This window comes from Chrysochloris asiatica, unplaced genomic scaffold (genome assembly GCF_000296735.1).
Source record: "Chrysochloris asiatica unplaced genomic scaffold, ChrAsi1.0 scaffold00071, whole genome shotgun sequence".
NCBI lineage: Eukaryota > Metazoa > Chordata > Mammalia > Afrosoricida > Chrysochloridae > Chrysochloris > Chrysochloris asiatica.
This window is the reverse complement of record NW_006408589.1, coordinates 3233582-3255164: the sequence shown is the minus strand read 5'-3', so window position 1 is coordinate 3255164 and position 21583 is coordinate 3233582. Positions and strand designations below refer to the sequence as shown.

Below are 21583 nucleotides of genomic sequence, written 5' to 3'. Positions count from 1 at the left end.
AATATATTCTGTATATCAGTCATTTGTCAGTTACAGGTTTTACAGCTATCTTCTCTCACCTGTAGTTAACCCTTTTACCCTCTCAACAGATAAAATATTATATACACAAGACCTCTTTGAAGTTTTTAAGGGTAAGGACATTAGTTTGAGGACTAAGTTATTAGTTTGTGCCTGACCTAAGCCATAGTATTTTTAATACTTCATAAGCTTGTGAAAGTTAGACAATGAATAAAGAAACCATAGAGGAATTGAATCTGTCTCATCTTTCTCCCATGGCGCACCTGGTAGATTTGAACTGCTGATCTTGTGGTTACCAGCCCATTGCTGTTGTCTCTGTGCCAATCCATCTCATTGGGAGTCTTCCTTTTTCTCACTGACCCTTCACTTTACCAAGTATAATGTCCTACTCCAAGACTGACTGCTCCTGATAACATATCTGAAGTATGAGAGACAAGGTCTCATCATCCTGGCTTCTAAGGAATATTTTGTTTGTTCTTTGTCCAATACAAATTTGTTTGTTCTTCTGGCAGCCCATGGTACTTTGAATATTCTTCTCCAACACCATAACTCATATGCATCAATTCTTCTAAGGTCTTCCTTATTCCTTGTCTGACTTTCACATGCTTAACAACAACAACAACAAAGGAAGTGATTAAAAATACCATGGCTTGGGTCAGGTGCACCTTGGTCCTCAAACTAATGTCTTTACCCTTGAATACTTTAAAGAGGTCTTGTGTGTATAATATTTTATCTATTGAGAGGGTAAAAGGGTTAACTACAGATGAGAGAAGAGATCTGTAAAACCTGTAACTGATAAATGACTGATATACAGAATATATAAAGAATTCCTCTTAATGAATAAGAAAAAGATGAGACCCCATAAATAGGGGGTTCTAAACACAAAAGAGGATATATTCCAATGACCAGTGAGTTCCACTTCACCAGTCATCAGGAAACTGCAAATTGCAACAACAATGCACATCCATCTTCAGAATAGAGAAAATGAAGAAGACCCGCAAGGTCAAGTGTTGGTGAACGAACAAGTAGACCAACTGGGATGCTCATAGTTTGGTGGTGGGAATGTAAATGGTACAAGCACTTTGGATATCTGTCAGTAGCAACTAAAGGGGAACTTGTAAAGGATTTCATGTTACTTGAATCTACAATCACCCATGGAAGCAGGAATCAAAAAATCATTGGGTAAATCTGCTGCAAAATACCTCTATAAAGTGTTAAGAAGCAAAGATGTCACTTTGAGGACGAAGGTGTGCCTGACTCAAATCATGGGATTTTAGTTACTTCATATGCATGGGAAAGTTGGACGCCTAAGGAATAATTGGTGCCTTTGAATTATGGTGCTGGTGAAGAATATTGCATATACCACGCACTGCCAGAATGAACAACTGTGTCTTGGAAGAAGTACAGCTGGAATACTCAGAAGTGCGAATGGTGAGACTTTGTCTCAGTTACTATGGACATGTTATCAGGAGGGACCAGTTCTTGGAGAAGGACATAGTGCTTTATGAAGTACAGGGTGAGTGAGAATGAAGACCTCAGTGAGGTGGACTGACACAGTTGTTGCAGCAATGGACTCAAACATAATGATTGTGAGGAAGGCATAGGACTGAACAATGTTTCATTCTATTGTACACAGAGTTACTATAAGTTGAATTATGTCCTGGTATGGCACTGTGGGTTAATGTGCCAGACTGTAAAGCCATTTGAACTGCAAGATCGGCAGTTCAAGCTCACCAGCTGCTCCTCGGAAACCCTATAGAGGGTCGCTACGGGTCTGAACCGACTCAACAGCACTTAACAACAACAACAAATCCTAACTTCTATGCCTGTGATTATAATCTGACTTGGGAATCTATCGTCTTTGTTATGTTAATGAGAAAGGATTAATGTAGGGTGTGTTTTAAATCAATCTTCTTTGAGATATAAAAGAAATCAAACAATCAATCAAGAGAAACCGAAATGGAGAAAGAATGATGACAAGCCATATGACGATTGTCAGGAGACAAGGAGCTACCTCTAAAGCCGACAGAGACAGTCGTCCCCTATGGCCAACACCCTGAATTTGGACTTCGAAACTATGAGAAAATATAGTTCTATTTGTTAAAGCCACCTACATGTGGAATTTCTATAGACATGTTATGTTTAACAAAAGATATGTCTAAGAAGATCCTAGCAGTGCTATTCGTAGCCCCAAACTGGAAACCAAATATCTATCTCCAGGGCAACGGATGAATAAAAGATGGTATATTCAAGTAATGTCCAAACTCCTTCAACAGCTTAGATTGAAGGAAGATATTTGAGTAAAAGAAGTCAAACACAATGGGCAAACCTAAGGGATGCTGTTTGAAATTGACGTAAGAGTGGAGTGGGGTTGTGCCTAGGCGAGGAATAGGGGTTGCTTCTGTTATGCTTCATTTCTTAACCTGAGTGGATATCACATAGGTATATTCACTGTGTGAAAATGTGTCCATCGATCCATTAATGATATGTGTGCTTTTCTGCATATATAATTTAATTTAAAAGTTAATTTTTTTTTAAATGATATTTCTTGGGGAAGTTACTCTGCATTCTAGATCCTCAGTAAAATGGATATAAAGAAATGGTTTATAGGAAAGCTATTTGTAATGTATCTAAATCTAAGACAATTATGAAGAGCTACGGACAGGGTATGTACTCAGTAAATGTTAATGAAAATGAAGCCTAAAGGAACTTCCTTTTACTGTGTGTCAGATATGCCTTATTTTGACTTATTCAAAGAACCCATTATCCTGAGTTTTGTTAAGTGTCAGCTAGTCAGTTCCAACTCAAAGCAACCCTATAAAGGGTTTCCAAGAGCTGCTAGTGGGTTGGAACGGCCGACCTTGCATTAGCAGTCCTGTGCGTATCCTCCAGCACCACACCAGGACTCCATCCTGAGTTTACACCTGAGGAAATTGAGGCTCAGAGAGGGAAAGTGGCTTCTGAAAATATCCGTTTAGTCAGGACTGGGCTTCAAATACCTAAACTAGGTCTCAGATCTGCCTGAACCAAACTCTGGACTCTGGGCCATATTCTTTCTGCCCAGTGCCTCACGAAACACCACGCCCCAACACCAGCATCTGCTGGGGTTAAAGTTTCACACAGAATGCCCTTCCTGAAGGTTTTCTTTCTGTCTTCTTTCCCAGCTTCATCTGGTAACACTCCAGACTTCTACTTGTTAAGTGCCATCCAGTCGACCCTGCATAGGGTTTCCGAAGAGCCGCTGGTGAGTTTGAACTGCCGATCTTGCGGTTCAAACCGATCTTGCAGTCCAATTCATTATCCCACAGCGCCACACCGGGGTTCCCGACTGGTCAAATCCCAAACCCTATCCCACATCCAACTACCCCAGTGGTCTGGGCCGTTCCCAGTGGTCTGGGCCGTTCCCAGTGGTCTGGGCCGTTTCCTCAAGTTAGCTGGTGCCCAAAATTTCATTCCACTTTTCTGAAAAGTGGTCCCCAGGCCCCCAAACGGAGTCCCCTTCCGTTCCCGCATCCCCTCCTAGCCGCTCCTGGTAGAGAGGCCCTCTCCAGCCTCCCCTCCTGACCCAGAACCAGCCAGCCTCCAGTCCTCCACACCCCCTCCCGCCCCATCACGTGGCCCGCCCCGCCCCGCCCCCAACCCTCGTGCGGGTCTTCGAGCCCATCCGGGCCCTGAGGGCACGCAAGCGACGGTTGAGAGTTTGGGCAGCTATGGCGGCGAGACAAGAGCGAGAACCGAACCTGACGCGCTTCGTCTATGTGACCCGCTTCGGCTCGCACCGCTGTGGCGGCGTCCTTCAGCTGGGTAGCCGCGGGGCGCGGGGCCGTTGGCGCCCCAGGATCAGGCTCGGGGCTGGCTGCAGCCAGAAGGAGCCGCGGGAAGCTGAGGCGGAGACCCAAGGCGGCGGCGGGGAGCTGGACCCCAGCGCCCGGCTCTCGGTCCCCGCCGCCTCTGCCTCCCAGCAGCAGAGAGCGTCGTCCAGGGCACACAGGGGTTCCAGGCCCGCAGCGGCAGCAGGTGGCGCCCGGCGGGGAGGGGACTGGGAGGAGATCCGGTGGGAAACAAGCCTATACCCACTCCCTACCCCATCAGCTGGACTTTTTAGTGTCATCCTGTCAACACTCTCGCCTGGTGTCAGGCCTGTCTTCCTGTCCTTCAGCTATTTGGCCTCCGGGAGCCTCCTTGTGGGTCCTCTGCCCAGGCCACCTTGCTGACAGCTGCTCCAGGGCAGTGAGTGGGTGCTGTTAGGTGGCCACCGGGCTCAGTCTTGAGGCACAGTGCTGGATCGTATACTGAGGTAGAAAACTAAAGCCATGAATTCATTTCAGGGTGTACCACCGGAGAAAGGGAGGTGATGTGGAAATGAAGAGACCTAAGCCACAGATATGAGAGCAGAGGTCATGGGATGAAGCCATTGAATTCCCCCCAGAATGATGTGGGAGGTGGCTTGGAGAAGATAGAGCCAGATGCTTATCTCCATTACTGGGCTTGGAGAAGATTGAGCCAGATGCTTATCTCCATGACTGGGCTAATTCGGGGGTCAGAGGTTGATTATAACGAACAGGAAGTAGAGGGTGGGGAACGTAGTCCCTGAGTGGTGCACGAGATTAAGTGCTCAGCTACGAACTGTTGACTGTTCAAATCTACCCAGAGGCATCTTGGATAAAAGCCCTGGTGATCTATTTTTAAAAAAAGACCAGCACAGTTCTACTCTGGAACACACGACGTCACTGTGAGTAGGAACCCACTCAACAGTGGCACATTAAAAGATGGGAAGTTAGTTGACCTGTACCTCGAATAGCAGGGATTGGTACAAAGCACAAGATAATACCCATCAGAAGTGGTGCTTAAGAGTGAGGAGACTTCACTACCACTCTAAGCAAACTTATATTTCCTCTCTCCTTTTCTTCAAGTAGGAGGGGGATTTATAGTGTAGGGTCTCATGCAAGGTGCAGGGAAAGTCGAAGCTGTAGATTCAGCCTAGGAGAGATTGGAAGTGGTTACCAACAGAGTTCTCTCTCTCATCCAGCCTGCAGTAGCAAAAGTACATGTGTTCTAAATGATAAAACTTGAAGTTTCAGGTCTGAAGGTATAGCAATGCCCAAGATATCCTTTCTTGGATAAGTCCAATGGAAAGGGTAAGAGGAGTCAGTATCTACCTTCCAGGCCCAAGGCTTTTTTATCCCTGACTTTATCTGAGTCATGACATTTCTCTCGTAAGGGACTTCTGCTGCTCTGAAGAAAATTGTCCTTTATCGTAATTCCCAGTCAGAGAGTTAAGGACAGTTACAACAACCACTGGTAGTGGTGGTGGTGGTGTGCTGTAGAGTCAGTTCCAAGTCATAGCCCTCCTGTATAGGGTTTCTGAGGCTATAAATCTTATGGGAGCAGAAAGCCTCACCTTTCTCATGCTGAACGAGAAAGTTTAGAATGGCTGACCTTGAGGTTATCAGCCCAACTTGTAACTACTACGCTACTAGAGCTCTACTATCACCCCCAAAAATCTTTCCTCCTTTTTGAGGGTCTTCCTTCTACTATGTTTTTTTTTTTTTAAAAACTATTTTATTAAGATGTAATTCAAAATTCACACAATTCATTCATTTAACTTACAAAATCCAGTGGTTTTTCGTATAGAGTTGTGTGACTATCACCACAATCAGTTTTACAACATTTTCTTCATTTTCCTGATCCACCCACTTCCAGTAAGTCAATTCTGACTCATAGTGACCTTATGTAGTGTGTCTGAGGCTGTAAATCTTCACAGGAGCAGAAAGCTTCGTCTTTCTTCTAACGGTTGGTGGATTGGAACTGCTGATCTTGCAGTAAGAGTCCTACATATAACCCAGTACACCCTCAGGGATCCCAAAAGAAAATCCATGTCAACTGTAGCCATTCTCTGCTCTCCTTCACTACCACTCTCATCTCATCCCTAAGAAACCAATAATGTACACATAAAACCCCAAGATTTTGAATATTAATTATATCTATTTTGGACTCCTGGGTGTGGGGCTGTAGGATCAGCACTGGACTTCGAACCACAAGGTAGACAGTTCAAGCCTACCAGCTGCTCCTTGGAAACCCTATATAGGATAGCTCTGAGTCGGAACCTATTTGGCAGTGCTTAACAACAATTTCTGCTTTTATGTTTATTCTTACTTGTGCTTTCTTTTTGAAAAAATACTTTTCTTGAACAGGAAATTTAATTTTTATTGATAAAAGTGCTTAGTGCAATGATTTCTTCTAATCAAAAGTTTAAATAAACTCCATAGATTCTAGTATGTAGTGTTTCACGGTTTCATTCCATTTCATCTTGTAGTCCCCCTTTTATCCTGAAGTTTTTTTGTTGTTATTAAGTGCTATTGAGTTGGTTCCGGCCCATAGCGACCCTGGATAGGGTTTCTGAGGAATGGCTGGCAAGTTTGAACTGCTGACCTTGTGGTTCCAACCAACTTTGCATTAATCCACTACACCACACCAGGACTCTGAAGTTGCTTAATAGATTTTATATATTTCTGAGGGCTTCCTTTATTTATTTATTTTTTTGCTAATGAATGCTAGTTTCATTGATCCTTCTTTTCTTTTTATCCCCTTCCACCAAAACTATGTAATTGGAAGATTGTCCCTTTAAATCATGCTTGCCCCTTTAAACTGAATCCGCCCCATTAAATTGTGTGTCTGGTGCTTTAAATCACGTATTGAAATCCATTTCCTGTATCCTGTGCTCTGATCTGTCTAGTTAGGTTTTAGCATTTTCAGATTTGTTGTTGTTGTTAGGTGCCATCGAGTCAGTACTGACTCATAGCAGCCCTATACACAGCAGAACGAAACACTGCCGGATCCTGGGCCAACCTCACAACTGTTGCCATGCTCGAGTCCTTCGATGCTGCCACTTGACCAATCCATCTCGTTGGGGGTCTTCCTCTTTTTCTTTGACCCTCCACCTTACCAAACATGATATCCTTCTCCAGCGACTGTTCCCTCCTGACAATGTGCTCGAAGTATAGCCATCTTGGCCTCCAAGGAGCACTCAGGCTGCACTTCTTCCAAAGTGGATCTATTGGTTCTTTTGGTGGCCCATAGCACTTTCAATATTCTCCTTCCAACACCATAACTCAAAAGCATCTATTCTTCTACAGTCTTCCTTATTCACTGTCCAACTTTCGCATGCATATGACGTTATTGAGACTCTGAAAATTCAGATTTAGGGTAGATCTAATCTTTTGGTTAATAGTTCCAGTGATCTTCCTTTCCTTCCTTGCAGTTTTTCTCCATCTGCCTTTGAGGGCCACAATGTCTTGCATATAAGATCACAGGTCTGTAATTTTTTTGTTTTGTTTTCTCATTTTGCTTAAAGTCATTTTCAGTTTCAGCATTCTCTGTCTTCAGGTAATACTGAGACTGAGGTTTTGTGCATAGAATTCTTATAATTGTGAAGTAGTTGGGGGTGGAATTTTTGGAATTTGGTTACTATACATTTGCCATTGTCTTCAGCTGCCTTGAAGTCCTCCATTGAAATATGTTGAGCAAGAGAAGTGACAGGATCAGATTGAGTTATGAGTTATCTATGCGGTAAGGGGAGATTAGATTAAAGGCAAATAACTCAATTGAAAATTATATAAACATTCTGCTTGGTATCCTTTTTGAATTGAATTTACTTTTGTCTTGCAGGATTTTTAATCTTAGAAACTTAGAAATCAATAGATACACCCAAGCTTGTCACGCATAAACTCGTTTAGTTTATTACAAGGTAGTCATAGCCAGGTATGCACGCAAGATCTCATGACATTGATTTTAGCACCGGAGAATCACAATGAGCAATTATAACATTATAGTTCAGTGGCTAGAGTCTCAAACTTTAGACTTCACATTTTCACCTTCTAAGAGAGGCTCTCAGGAGAGATTAGCCATGACTTGCACTGGGTGGCAGTCCCTTATAGCGAGTGTCTGAAGTCAGTGGTGGAGGGCAGAGTTTCTCCATACTCTGGGTCCTCAGAGAAGAAAGACAGATTTTTTTTTTTTTTTCCCTTTTGCCTTCTTCTGTAGCATGAGCCAAAATTCAATGTATGTTTGTGGATTTAGTGAGTCCTGATGTGGTGCTGTGGGTTAATGCGCTAAGCTGCAAAGTTGGTTTGAACAGCAAGGTTGGTGGTTCACGCTCACCAGCCACTCCTTGGAAACCCTATATAGGGTCGCTATGGGTCAGAACCAACTTGACGGCACTTAAAAACAACAAATGTGAATTTTAAGTTTTGACCTGACTTTATAAGAGCTAGGTGATGCCAAGTTTAACAGAGACTACTATGTCACCCTTTTCCAAGGTTAAAGATTCAAGAATTTTTACAACTTACCTCGTGTCTTAAGTTAACTTTGTTGTTAAGTGCCTTCGAGTTGTTTCTGACTCATAGCTACCCTGTATAGAGTTTCCTAGGAGTGACTGGTGAGTTTGAACCACTGACCTTGTGATTCAGATTGACCATGTGGTCCATCCAGTGCATTATCCCACAGCGCCACATCAGACTCCCAAGCCCACTTTACAGAGAGAAAATTTTAAGACAAAATTCCTTTATCATATATATGTAACAATTCAACTTACAGAAGTTTATCATATAATTTAAGTGACAAGCCAATTTAGGGAGGCTTAACTCTCTCTCTCTCTCTATATATATATATAGATAGATAGATAGATAGATAGATAGATAGATAGCTCTGTGTGTGTGTGTGTGTGTGTGTGTGCATGCTGCTGGTGTGGTGCTATCGGATAAGCACTGGATTGCTAATCAAAAGGTCAGCAGTTCAAACCCACCAGATGCTCCTTGGAAACTCTATACAGGGTTGCTATGAGTCAGAACTGATTTCACAGCACTTAACAACCACAACAACTATCTATATAAGTGGAGGAAAGATTGAAGTTGTCAAATACTTCATCTTTCTTGGATCCACAATCAACATTCATGGAAGCAGCAGTCAACAGCCCAAATGACATATTGTATTAGGCTGCACAAGCCCTCTGTAAAAGTGTTCAAGAGCAAAGATGTCAGTTTGAGGACTAAGGTATGCCCAAAACAAGCCGTGGTATTTTCACCTGCCTAATGTGCATGTGAAAGTTGGTCAGTAAATAAGGAAGACCGCAGAATAGTTAACACATTTGAATTATGTTGGAGAAGAATATGGAAAGTACCATGGACTTCCTGAAGAACAAACAGATCCGTGTTGGAAGAAGTACAGCTAGAATGCTCTTTAGAAGCCTGGATGTTGAGAATTCATCTTGTGTATTTTGGGCATATTATCAGAAGGAACCAGTCCCTCGAAAAGGACATCATTTTTGGTAAAGTGGAGGGTCAGTGGAAAAAAGAGGAAGACCAGAAAAGAGATGAATTAGTACAGTGGCTGCAGCAATGGATTCAAATGCAGGAACAATTGTGAGGATGGCACAGGACTGGTAGTGTTTTGTTCTGTTGTACATAGGGTCTCTATGAGTTGGAACTGACTCAAAGGTACCACCTAACAACATCATCAACATTTATGGACACTTGGTGTCATAATGGCTTAATATTGGGCTACTAACTTCAAGGTTAAGGAGCTCTGGTAGCGTAGTGGTTACGAATCGGGCTGCGAACCTTAAGGTCAGCGGTTCGAAACTACCAGCCGCTCCGCGGGAGAAAGATGAGGCTTTCTACTCCTGTAAAGATTTATACCCTCGGAAACCCTGTACAGGGTCGCTATGGGTCGGACCCGACTCGATGGCACTTAACAACAACAACAAACTTCAAGGTTAGTATTTCAAACCCACCAGTCTCTCTGAAGGAGAAAGATGAGGGTGTCTTATCTAATAAAGGCTTACAGTCTTGGAAACCCTAAGGAGCAGTTCTGCTCTGTTTTATGAGTCAAAATCAATTTGGTAGCAGTAAGGGAAGGCCCAGCATTGTGACGTACGTTCACATTTCCTATTTCTAGTTTAGACATTTCCTACTTATTCATGAGTATATCTGTATCATAGCATGCGGGGGGCCATGCCAACCTCTAGAGGTTACTACATTCTTCTATTTTTCAGTTTCTAATATTAGAAAATTTCTAAACTCTATGATGACTTATAGTTTCTAACAGCTTGTGCATTGCTAATTATACATTTTCAGGCTAGAGTATATCACAGAAACATATCTATATTTCTATTTTTAACTTCATATTATGAATGAGTTGTAGACATGTAGTTTGAAAGCATAGTAGTGGAAAGCCTAATTATGAGAGCCTAAGTGATTTGAGGACATTGTACTATAGGCATACATAATAGCCTTGAAAATTTAGAAACATAAAACTGTACTCCCTATAACTTAATTGTCTCCTGAAAATGAGCCTTCAGAAGCAATTAGGCATGGTCACTATTCTGGGCTCCATGCCCTTCTAGGAGCCCTGCTGTTACAAAAGGTCATCAGATTTACATATTTATTTTTGGCTCCTGGGCTGGTGCTTGAAAAATCAAGGAGTTTTATGAGAGACTTTAACTCTGAATTTCCAGCCCATTTGAATAATTAAAAAAAAAAAAGATAAAAATGTAGTAGGGATAGGAGATAGTATAATAATGGTGGCTTTGGAGAAGACTTAAGCTTAAAGAAAAGGAGAGAGTAGGAAGGGTAGAAAGAACAAAATGGGTCTTGGAGGGAGTTGGTATTACTTTAGCATTTAAAGATTGGAGTAAAATCTTAGTCCAGCACTAAGATAATGATTGCAGATGAAGAGCACAGAAACGGATGAAGAAGCACATCAGCAAGGAAAAGGGGTGCATGAATAGTGCCAGAGAAACCCATATAGACCAGGGAAAACAATAGCAAAGAGCAGAGATTATGAAACCAGCTTTCTGCTTTTGCAACTTTGAACTCTGTTAACTATAGGGTGACCTTTCTTCCGTTGGCTGCTCTACAGGGATAGGAGGTAATGATAATGGAATTTGTTCTGTAGTTTGGTTTTGAAATTTGGGAATTTTTTGTGCTTGCTTTGTGGCAAGAGTTACAAGGTCAAATCTGGAGGAAAAACTAGGAAGGAATGGGGGTGAGAGACGGGAGTCCAGAGAGCAGAGCCAAGGCAGTGGCAGTAATTCATGGGAAAGATGGGAGGTCTGAACTAAGGCAATGGCAAAGGAGGCAGAATGGACATGATTGGGTGACTTACTGAAAACGGGAGAAGGAAGGGTTGAGACCAAGTCTGCAGTTTTTGGGCAAGTAATGGAACTGTAAACTTCAGTGACCACTTGCTGGGCTGGTGAAACCAGCGATACAGTCAAGGAAGAGGGATCCCGGGGCAGACTTGTATTTAAATCAAACCAGAAAGGTCTTGAGTGTTTAGGTTTTACTCAGTCTTGAATGTATTTAATATTAATGCTATTTTAGATAGGCATTCATTAAATTCCTATGCCTATAAGGAGCTTTGGTAGCGTAGTGGTTACAAATCGGGCTGTGAACCGCAAGGTCAGCAGTTCGAAACTACCAGCTGCTCTGCGGGAGAAAGATGAGGCTTTCTGCTCCCTTAATGATTTACAGCCTCGGAAACCCTGTTCAGGGTCACTATGGGTCGGAACCGACTCGACGGCACTTAACAACCTCTCTGTGGTGAACAAAGGCGAATTATATATCTATTCAACAATATTTAGCATATTGTGGGCTCTAGGTTAAGTGCTAATAGTGACACAGGTGGATCAGACAAATATTCTGCTCTTTAGGATTGTGCATGAATAATAAGGAGCTCTGGTAGCATAGTGGTTACAAATCGGGCCGCGAACCTTAAGGTAAGCAGTTTGAAACTACCAGCTGTTCTGTGGGAGAAAGATGAGGCTTTCTGCTCCCATAAAGATTTATAGTCTCGGAAACCCCGTACAGGGTCGCTATGAGTCGGAACTGACTCCACGGCACATCACAACAACAAACTAATACAGACGAGTGTGGTGAAAGAGATTCTTGAGCTGTTGTTGACTCATAGCGACCCTGTAGAGGGCTTCTGAGGCTTTAAAAATCTTTATGGGCCTAGACAGCCCCGTTTTTCTCCCTCAGAGCAGCTGGTAAATTCAAACTGCTGACCTCGTGATTAGCACCAGGAATAACCCCCTATGACACCAGCATCCCTTAGAGACCTGAGTCGGACTTTGATTATTCAGGGTTAGTAGAGATATAGAGGCAGAAAATCAAGAGGCATGGATGGAGAAATGCTACTCATATAGTAGAGATTATTAAGAGCATTGGCTTTCAAATCAGAAAGACATAATCCTGTTTTTGTCATTTATTAGCACTGTAATGTGGGCCAAGTTAGTTATCTACTCTGATTTCTTAGTTTCCTTTATCTGTAAAATGGGGATAATAATTTCTGCCCATTGTAGCACTTTAAGATCAGCACTGGACTGTGAACCACAAGGCCGACAGTTCAAACCCACCAACCACTCCTTGGAAGCCCTATATAAGGTTGTTATGAGTCAGAATTGACTCAAAGACACTTAACAACAATTCTTGCCATAAAGGGTTGCTGTGAGGATTAAATGAAGTTAAAATTTGTAACAAGGCTAGCTCAGTGCCTGGTACAGAGTCAGTGTTCAATAAATGTTGACACAGTGAGCAGAGTGTTTGAAGGAAGGTGGCTATCAGCTCAGTACTTTATACATAAATGACACTCATCAGATATTTTAAATGAACAAAAGTTGGAGATCAGATTGTAGAGTGCCTTGAAGACTATTGTTTTCTAGTCACTGAAGGCTTCTGAGTGGCAGAGTAAGTTATCAGAGACCGGTGCATTTCTGGAAGATAAATCGTCAGCTGTCTGTAAGATGGGCTGGAGTTCAGAGTTCCAATGACAGGCAAATCAGGCAACTAACATTTCAGACAAGAGTAATTAATCAGGCTGGCTCCCATCTCACAGAACTTGGGAGATATGTTCACAGTTTTTATTAGTAAAGGATGATGAGTGCTATGCTTTGGAAATGGTGAATCTTTTGAGGATGAGAGGAGAAGCTTCATGGTAATGGAAGAAGCATTCTTCCTTCTTTAGAAGGAATGCATGATGATTGCATGTTTGGTCAATATCATTCTGAAGAAGTTGGTAGAAATCTACAATTTTATCCTCACTGGCTTTAGTGTTTGGTGCGTATATTTGAATAACAGACATATTAACTGGTCTTCCCTGTAGACACGTGGATATTCCCTTATCACAGACATCATTGTACCTCATAACAGATCTTGATATGTTCTTTCTGATGATGATTGTGACTCCATTTCTGTTCAATTTGTCATTACCAGCATAGTAAACCATGTGGTTGTCAGATTCAAAATAGCCAATACCACTCCATTTCTAACTGATGCCTAGGATGTTGATATTTATACATTCCATTTCATTTTTTACAATTGCCAATTTTTCTAGATTCATACTTCGTACATTCCATGTTCTGATTATTAATGGATGTATACAGCTATTTCTCTTTATTTTGAGTTGTGCTCCATTAGCAAATGAAGGTTCCCAGGGTTTTACTCCATTTACGTCATCACGGTCAACTCTCCTTTGAGGAGGCAGCTCTTCCCCAATCACATTTTTAATGCCTTCCAACCTGAGGGGCTCCTTTTCCGGCACTATATCTGACAGTGTTTCACTGCTCTTCATAAGGTTTTCGGTGAGTAAATGTTCGGAAGTAGTTTGTCACTCCTTTTTCCTAGTCCGTCTTCCTCTGAAAGCTTATCTGAAACCTGTCCTCCATGGGTGATGCTGCTGGCATTTAAAATCCCCATGGCATAGCTTTCAGAATCATAGCATCTCACAAGCCACCACAGTACGACAAACTGACAAGATGAGTGGTCGTTAGCCGATGTATACCTCTCTATTTCCCCCTATCTTCATTGTTCTTCAGCCCCGCTTCTTCTTCTTATGTACTGCCCTCCCATTCCTTCTATATTGCCCTCCCTGATACTTGAGCTATCGTGCACCTACTCCCAAACCTATGAATTACTCTCTCCTCTTTCCCACTCCTGGTAACCATCAAAGAATTTTTCTTTTAGTATGGAAGTCTTTTCTTAAGCTTTTGCAATAATGGTCCCATGCAACATTTGTCCTTTTGTGATTGAATAATATCCTCAAGCTTTATCCATGTTTAAGGTGTTTTTCAGATTTGTCATTGTTCCTCAGGGTTGCATAATAAGTATTCAGTTGTGTGTATGTATCAAAATTTGCTTATCCACACTTCCATTGATGGGCACTTAGACTATATGTATCTTTAAAAAAAATTTTTTTTTTTTAAGTTTTATTGTGAACTGAGTGATAGTTTACATAGAACATCTGCTTTACACCATTGTTTCATTGCAATGATTACAACATCCTCCGTGCATCATCATCCAACAGTATTTGCTTCCATTCTTTCTGTTATTTTGTTTTATTTTGTTTGGTTTTGGGGCAGGGGTGTACAAAAAACATTCAAGAATATGTATTAATTTAGATAACCACAGGGCACATTCTGCAAGTCTGCTTCCTGCCTATCAGGACCCAGACCCTCTTTTTCCATGAGTCCAGAGTCCTCAGCTGCTCCCTTTCTCCATGTCCTCATCTCTGCCTCCATCCATGGTGTCACTGCTTCTCTGTATAGGGTCTCTCATTCCACTTGTGCTCTTCTCCCTTGATGGTCCTAGAGTCCTCTGTTTCTGGACTGTAAGATTAACTACTCCCCCATTTTTGTTAAAAAAACTTCTACCTTTACGGTTGTGACAGTTGCAGTTTACTCACTATTGAATCATAAGAATCTTATTCCCATCTCTTTTCACCAGACCCCTCTAGACAAGATGAAAACTCCTCAGTGGGGATTCTACCTTCCCCTGCACACTCTTAAAATAAACTCCCTTTTGAAAACTTGTAAGCTAGTCACTTCATGCCTTCATCACCCTCTCCTTTTAGGTAGTCAGTGTCTAAGTTGCTCATTGCTGTCTACCCTGTATACAGAGGGGATAGGATTGATACTTGATGTGAAGACTCCTTCCCTCTCAGTTGATATTATGAACTACTACATCCATAAATGGAGTTCTAGTGTGGCACTGTGGGTTAATGTGCCAGACTGTTATGCCATTTGAACTACAAAGTCAGTGGTTCAAGCTCACCAGTCGCTGTTTGGAAACCCTATACAGGGTCGCTATGAGTCAGAACCAACTCGATGGCACTAAACAACAAACAACAACAACATCCATAAGTATTGTTGTTGTTTCGTGCCATTGAGTCAGTGCTGACTCATAGCGACCTTATGCACAGCAGAACGAAACACTGCCCGATCCTGGGCCAACCTCACTATTGTTGTCACGCTTGAACCCATTGATGCTGCCACTTTGCCTATCCATCTCACTGGGGGGTCTTCTTCTATTTCTTTGACCTTTCCACCTTACCAAACATGATATCCTTCTGCGACTGATCCCTCCTGACAATATATCTGAAGTATGAGAGACAAAGTTTGGCCATCTTGGCTTCCAAGGAGCACTCTGGCTGTACTTTTTCCAACATAGATCTGTTGGTTCTATGGGCAGCCCATCGCACTTTCAGTATTTTCTTCCAACACCATAACTCAAAATGCAACAATTCTTCTGTGGTCTTCCTTATTTACTGTCCCAACTTTCACATGCATTATTTGAGGTTATTGAAAATACCAAGGCTTCGGTCAGGCGCACCTTAGTCCTCAAGCTGACTGACATCTTTGTTCTTCAACACTTTACAAAGGTCTTGTGCAGCAGATTTGCCTAATGCAATACCTTGTTTGATTGCTTGACTGCTGCTTCCATAAGTGTTGATAGTTGATCCAAGAACAATGAAGTCTTGGACAACTTCAATCTTTTCTCCATTGATAAGAATGTTGTTTATTGGTCCAGTGGTGAGGATTTTTGTTTTCTTTACATTGAGATGCAATCTGTACTGAAGGCTGTGGTCTTTGATCTTCACCAGTAAATGTTTTAAGTCCTCTTCACTTCTAGCAAGCAAGGTTGTATCATCTGCATATCTCAAGTTGTTAATGAGTCTTCCTCCCATTCTAATGCCATGTTTTTCTTCATATAACCCAGCTTCTTGGATTATTTGCTCAGCATACAGGTTGAATAAGTATGGTCAAAGAATACAACCCTGTCGTACACCTTTCTTAATTTTAAACCATCCAGTGTTCCCATGTTCTGTTCGAACAACTGCCTCTTGGTTCATGTACAGATTTCTCAAGAGCAGAATTAAGTGTTCCGGAATACTCATACTTTGCAATATTGTCCATAACTTGTCATGATCCACACAATCGAGAGCTTTTGCGTAGTCAGTAAAGCACAGGTAAACATCTTTCTGATAGTCTCTGCTTTCAGCCAAGATCCATTGGACATCAGCAATGATATCCCTCGTTCCACGGCATCTTCTGAATCCGGCTTGAACCTCTGGAAGTTCTCTGTCAATGTATGCTTGCAGCCGTTTCTGTATTACCTTTAGCAAAATTTTACTCACATGGGATATCAAAAAGATTGTCTGATGATTTCCTCATTCTGTTGGATCACCTCTCTTTGGAATGGGCACAAATATGGATCCCTTCCAATCAGTTGGCCAGATAGTTGTCTTCCAAGTTTCTTAGTATAGATGACTGAGTGCCTCCTGTGCCACCTCACTTTCTTGAAAATTTCAATTTTTATTCCATCAATTGCTGGTGCCTTGGTTTTTGCCAATTCCTTCAATGCCGGTCAAGTTAATCAAATTTACACTCATTTCCTTTACTAAAATTTATTTTTTTTTATCTTTTCCTAGTCGATTTCTGATTTTCAAGTCATCAAGGCTAGGTCAAAATGTACTATCTGCAAATTTGGGTGTTTTTGTGGGTCTCCCCTCACTACTTACCAGCTGGATGCTTCAGTCTCAGCTCTAGCTTTCTGTGGGTATGTCCTTGAGCATGGGCTCAGGAGTACCCAGGTCTTACCACATTTCAGACAAACCAGCCTTTCTCCCTATTCCACTCACCAGTAGATCAACGTGGTCGTCAGCAGACTTACATGCCTGCTCATATATTCCCTTTAAATTTCAGTCTTGGAGGGAGGTTTGTCCTGAAGGGACTTGAATGCTTGCCTTGATGGCTCCCCAGTGAACAACTTGCTTATTCTTGTAATACCCATTTTTATTTTGGATTTTTCCTGCTCATCTTCCTTTGAAGATGTATCTTCTGTCCTCTTGTGCTGAGTTCGTGTTCTGTCGGGGACTGTCCTCGACATAGTTGTGTTGTTCATGAGTGTTTGGTTCACGAGGAGGGGATATCTGGCGGTGGTAGAGTTAGCAAAAGAATACACAGAAAGACAGAAGGAGGGAGACAAAGAGGCACCCCAAAACCAGGGTGGATGCATCACTGGTGGGCAGATTTGGGACTACAGGCATCGTGGCCTCTGTAGGCAGCAACTCACTGCCCTGCAATCTATACTGCATGCCCTCCAACCTGTAATGCACACCTGGGCCAGCCTGCATCTCAATTTTATTTAGGGGAGGAGCTTCACACAAAGCTGGGAGGGACTAAGACAAGGTACAGCTAACATCAGTAATTTTCCAGACATTCAGGTAACTTTACATTGAGCTTCGCTGGTTTGAATCCCAGGCCCGCAATTTGGTTTCTCAGGCTCAATTAACATATCTATAGCCCCTGAGCTCAGTTGAAAGTTAAAGGGAAGGACAAAAGGCTTGGGCGGAGTCCTGCTGTTTTGGCTTCCTGAGCCAGGTTTGCAGGAGGATGCGAGACACCCAGGTGAATGGGCGGCACCTGGAAAAGGATTAGGGAGGATGGTTTTTTTGTCTGTAGAACAAAGACCCAGGAAGTAGCTAAGCCATTTTTAGTTAATCCTTTGGAGAAAGGCTTTACCCTTGAAACCTTTACAGTCTGGGATTTTAGGAAAATATCACATTTATCTGTGGATATCAAGGGCTCCATGTATGAAATTATTAAATATAACTGAACACTAAGATGAAAAACAATTTTCTATTAACTGCCAAGTGGCTAGATCTGTTCTTCAGAGCCTGCGACCTGTAACAATTGGGCCTATAGGGCCTCGAACTTCTGACCAGGCCTACACGGTCTGCAACAGTGTTCTTTGTATTCTTTCTTGTCAGTTTCTTCTTAGTTTTAATGTTTTATTGGATTTTCATTTTCTTGGTATGATGTGAAGTATTAATTTCCTTTGAGGTTACCTTATAGTCTATTAACTTTCCCCTCCATTTGAAACAGTGTACTTTATCTTGTAATCTACTTGACCTTCTCACCACCTGGATCTCTTATGTTTTTACCTTTTCTCACAGTATAATTGCTTTGATCATGCACTAACCTCCCAAATCCTCTGAATTCGTTCTTATAGTTTTGTTCTCTTCTGGACTCTTCCATTTGTCTATTGTGTTCTGGGTGGTGCTGCCACTTATGTCAATTTCTGGGTGTTGTCCGTTTAGGATGTTTTGAAGTGCGGGGCTGGCTTTGGCAGAATCCCTTTAGTTTCTGTTTATTCTGGACTGTTTTTATAACACCGTCATATTTGACTGACAGCTTTGCTGGGTAAACAATTTTTAGTTGGCTGTTTTTTTCTTTCAGGGTTTTACATATATCTCCCCATTGCCTTCTTACCTACATGGTTTCTGTTCAGAGATCACAGCTTAATCTGATTTGCTTGCCTTTGTATGTAACAATTCTGTTTCCATAGTTGCTTTCAGGAGTCACTCCTTGTCTTTGATTTTGGAGAGCTTGATTATTATATGTCTTGGTGATTTTTTTTTTAGTTAGGGTCTATCCTTCCTGGGGTTCGTTGAGCTTCTTGAATGCTTATCTTTTTGTTTTTTCAATATGTTAGGGAAATTTTCTACTAGAAGTTCTTAAACTATCTCCTCTGTGGACTTGTGTGATTCTTCCTGTTCTGGAATGCCAGTAATTCATGTTATTCCTCTTCATGTTGTCCAATATGAATCTTAGATTTTCTTTAGATTTTATCATCCTTTTTTTCTGCTTGCTCTTCTATCTTAGCCATATTGAGAGATTTGTCTTCCAACTCACTTGTTCTGGCTTCCCTCTCTCAGTTCTACTCCTTTGCCCTTTAAGTGTATTGTCCATTTCTGATATTTTATTATTAATCATTTAGACCTCTTTCTGTAGGTTTTGAATTGTTTCCAATGCTATATCTATCTTATTTGATTGTTCCTGTAGCACTTCCCTGACTTCTTCCTTATTTTTCTCAAACTCTCTGTGGAGTGTTACAATACATCTTAGCATAATTTTCTTGAATTCCTTCTTAGGTATTTCCAAAGCCTGTCTTCCAATGTGATGTCTAGGTCTATTCCTGCTCATTTGTCCCCAGTCACTCTATCTTGCTTCTGGAAATGTGCCAATATAGTCAGCTGTTTCTTGGTCATCTTCAGTAGTTTGTTGTGACCTCAATAATTAGGTGAATGTATGTTGATGTATTATTAAGCTTTCTGATTGCCTCCAGGTAGATGTGATCAGGAGATGGGCTTCACATTTCACTCTTCTTATTACTCAACTCAGAATAACAGTTGCAGGTTTTGGCTGCCTGTCTGGTGTATAGCAGCTGGTACTGGCTCTTGCTTGAATGTTGGAATTTTATAGTGTGTGATTGTAGCTTGACTATATGACCACAAGAGAGAGTCCACACACATCTAATGATCTGACTGTGATCACCAACCGCTTCCGCTGAAACCACACTCTCTGGATCCACAGTTCTGAGTCCCCTCAGGAGAGAGTCTGAGCAGATGTGCTGCCACCACAGAACACAGCTATGACCAGTCCCTCTTCACATGTCAGAATGGGCCATGTCCAGCCCCTCGTCACAGGTCAGAACATGCTAATGGCCAGCCCTCCTCACATGCCAGAATGGGTCATGTCCAGCCTGTATCCATATTTTTGCTGTTGTAAATAGTGCTGCAGTGAACATTGGTGTTCATATATCAACTCATGTTCTGGCTCGTATGTGGATATATATCAAATAGTGGGATTGCAGGGTCATGAAATATTTATTTTTCCAACTTTCTGAGGAAGTGTCATACTATTTTCCAAACAAGTAGAACCATTTTGCTGTCCCACCAGCAATTGGAGGGTCCCAGTCTCTCCACACCCTTGGCAGCATTTGTGTTTTCTATTGTTTTGAACTTCACTGTTAATGCTGTTGTGAGATAGTATCTCATTGCTATTTTGATTTGCATCTCTCTAATGGTTAATAGGAGCCCTGGTGTGATGCTGTGGGACAATGTGTCAGACTGCAAAGTCATTTGAAGTGCAAGGTCAGTGGTTCAAGCTCACCAGCTGCTCCCTGGAAACCCTATACAGGATCACTATGGGTTGGAAGTGACTTGATGGCACTTAACAACAACAACAACAACAATGGTTAATGATTGTGGAGATTTTCTTCATATGTTTGTTGGCCGCTTGAATGTCTTCCTTGGTGAAGTGCCCATTTTTAAATCAGGTTCTTTTGTCTTTTTCTTGTAGAGGTGTTCTTGTTGTTAAGTGCTGTCAAGTCAGTTCTAACTCATGGCGACCCTGTATAGGGTTTCCGAGGAGCAACTGGTGAGCTTGAACTGCCATCTTAATGGTTCAAACCTCCTTTGCAGTCCAGCTCATTAACCTGCAGCACCATACCAGAACTCCAAGAGGTGTTGTTTGTTGTTGTTAGGTGCCATCAATTTGGTACTAACCCATAGCAACCTTATACACAGCAGAACAAAACACTGCCCAATCCTGGGCCAACCTCACTACTGTTGCCATGCTTGAGTCCATCGATGCTGCCACTTGGCCAGTCCATCTCATTGGGAGTCTTCTTCTTTTTCTCTGACTCTACACCTTACCTATAAATCTTAGAGATTAGTTTCGTGTCTGATATGTCATTGAAAAAAATTTTTTTCTAGTCCATGGACTTCGTTTTTACTCTTTGGGTAAAATCTTTTGATGCACATAAGTTTCTAATTTTTAGTATGTCCCAGTCATTCTATTTTGTTTTCTATTGTTTGTGTGTTCTTTTGTAATGTTTGATAGTTTATGCATGCGTGTATTAGAGCCCCTCAATTTCTCCCTATTGTTTCATTGATGATATTTATCGTTCTGGAAATTGCATTTAGATCTTTAATCCATATTGAGTCAGTTTTTGTGTATGGTGTGAGATATGGATCTTGTTTCATTCTTTTGCAAATTGATTTCCAGTTTTGCCAAAACTATTTCTTTCAGGATTTTATATATGTCTCCCCATTGTCTTCTCGCTTGCATGGTTCCTGCTGAGAGATCTGAGCTTTATCTGACTTGCTTGCCTTTGTATGTGACCCTTCTGTTTTCTCTGGCTGCTTTCAGAAGCGTCTCCTTATCTTTGAGTATGGAGAGCTTGACTATGATATGTCTTGGTGATTTTCTTTTGGGGTCTACCCTTTCTGGAGTTCGTTGAGCTTCTTGTATGTTTATCTTTTCGCTTTTCAGGATGTTAGAGAAATTTTCTTCCAGTAGTTCTTCGACTGTTTCTTCTGTGAACTTGTGTGATTCTTCTTGTTCTGGAATGCTAATAATTCTTAAGTTATTCTTCTTCATGTT

At 41.7% G+C, this 21583-nt stretch overlaps 1 protein-coding gene across 1 annotated transcript in view; it reads left to right on the top strand.

Moving 5' to 3' along the window:
* Positions 1-1395: 1395 nt before the first annotated feature.
* LOC102832894 (chromosome unknown open reading frame, human C5orf47) overlaps positions 1396-21583 on the top strand; it is a 31170-nt gene continuing 10982 nt past the window's right edge. The window contains exons 1-2 of the mRNA XM_006864844.1: positions 1396-1449; positions 3588-4035. Of these exons, the coding sequence (XP_006864906.1) occupies positions 1396-1449; positions 3588-4035 (502 nt within the window). The remainder of the gene's footprint in view (positions 1450-3587; positions 4036-21583) is intronic.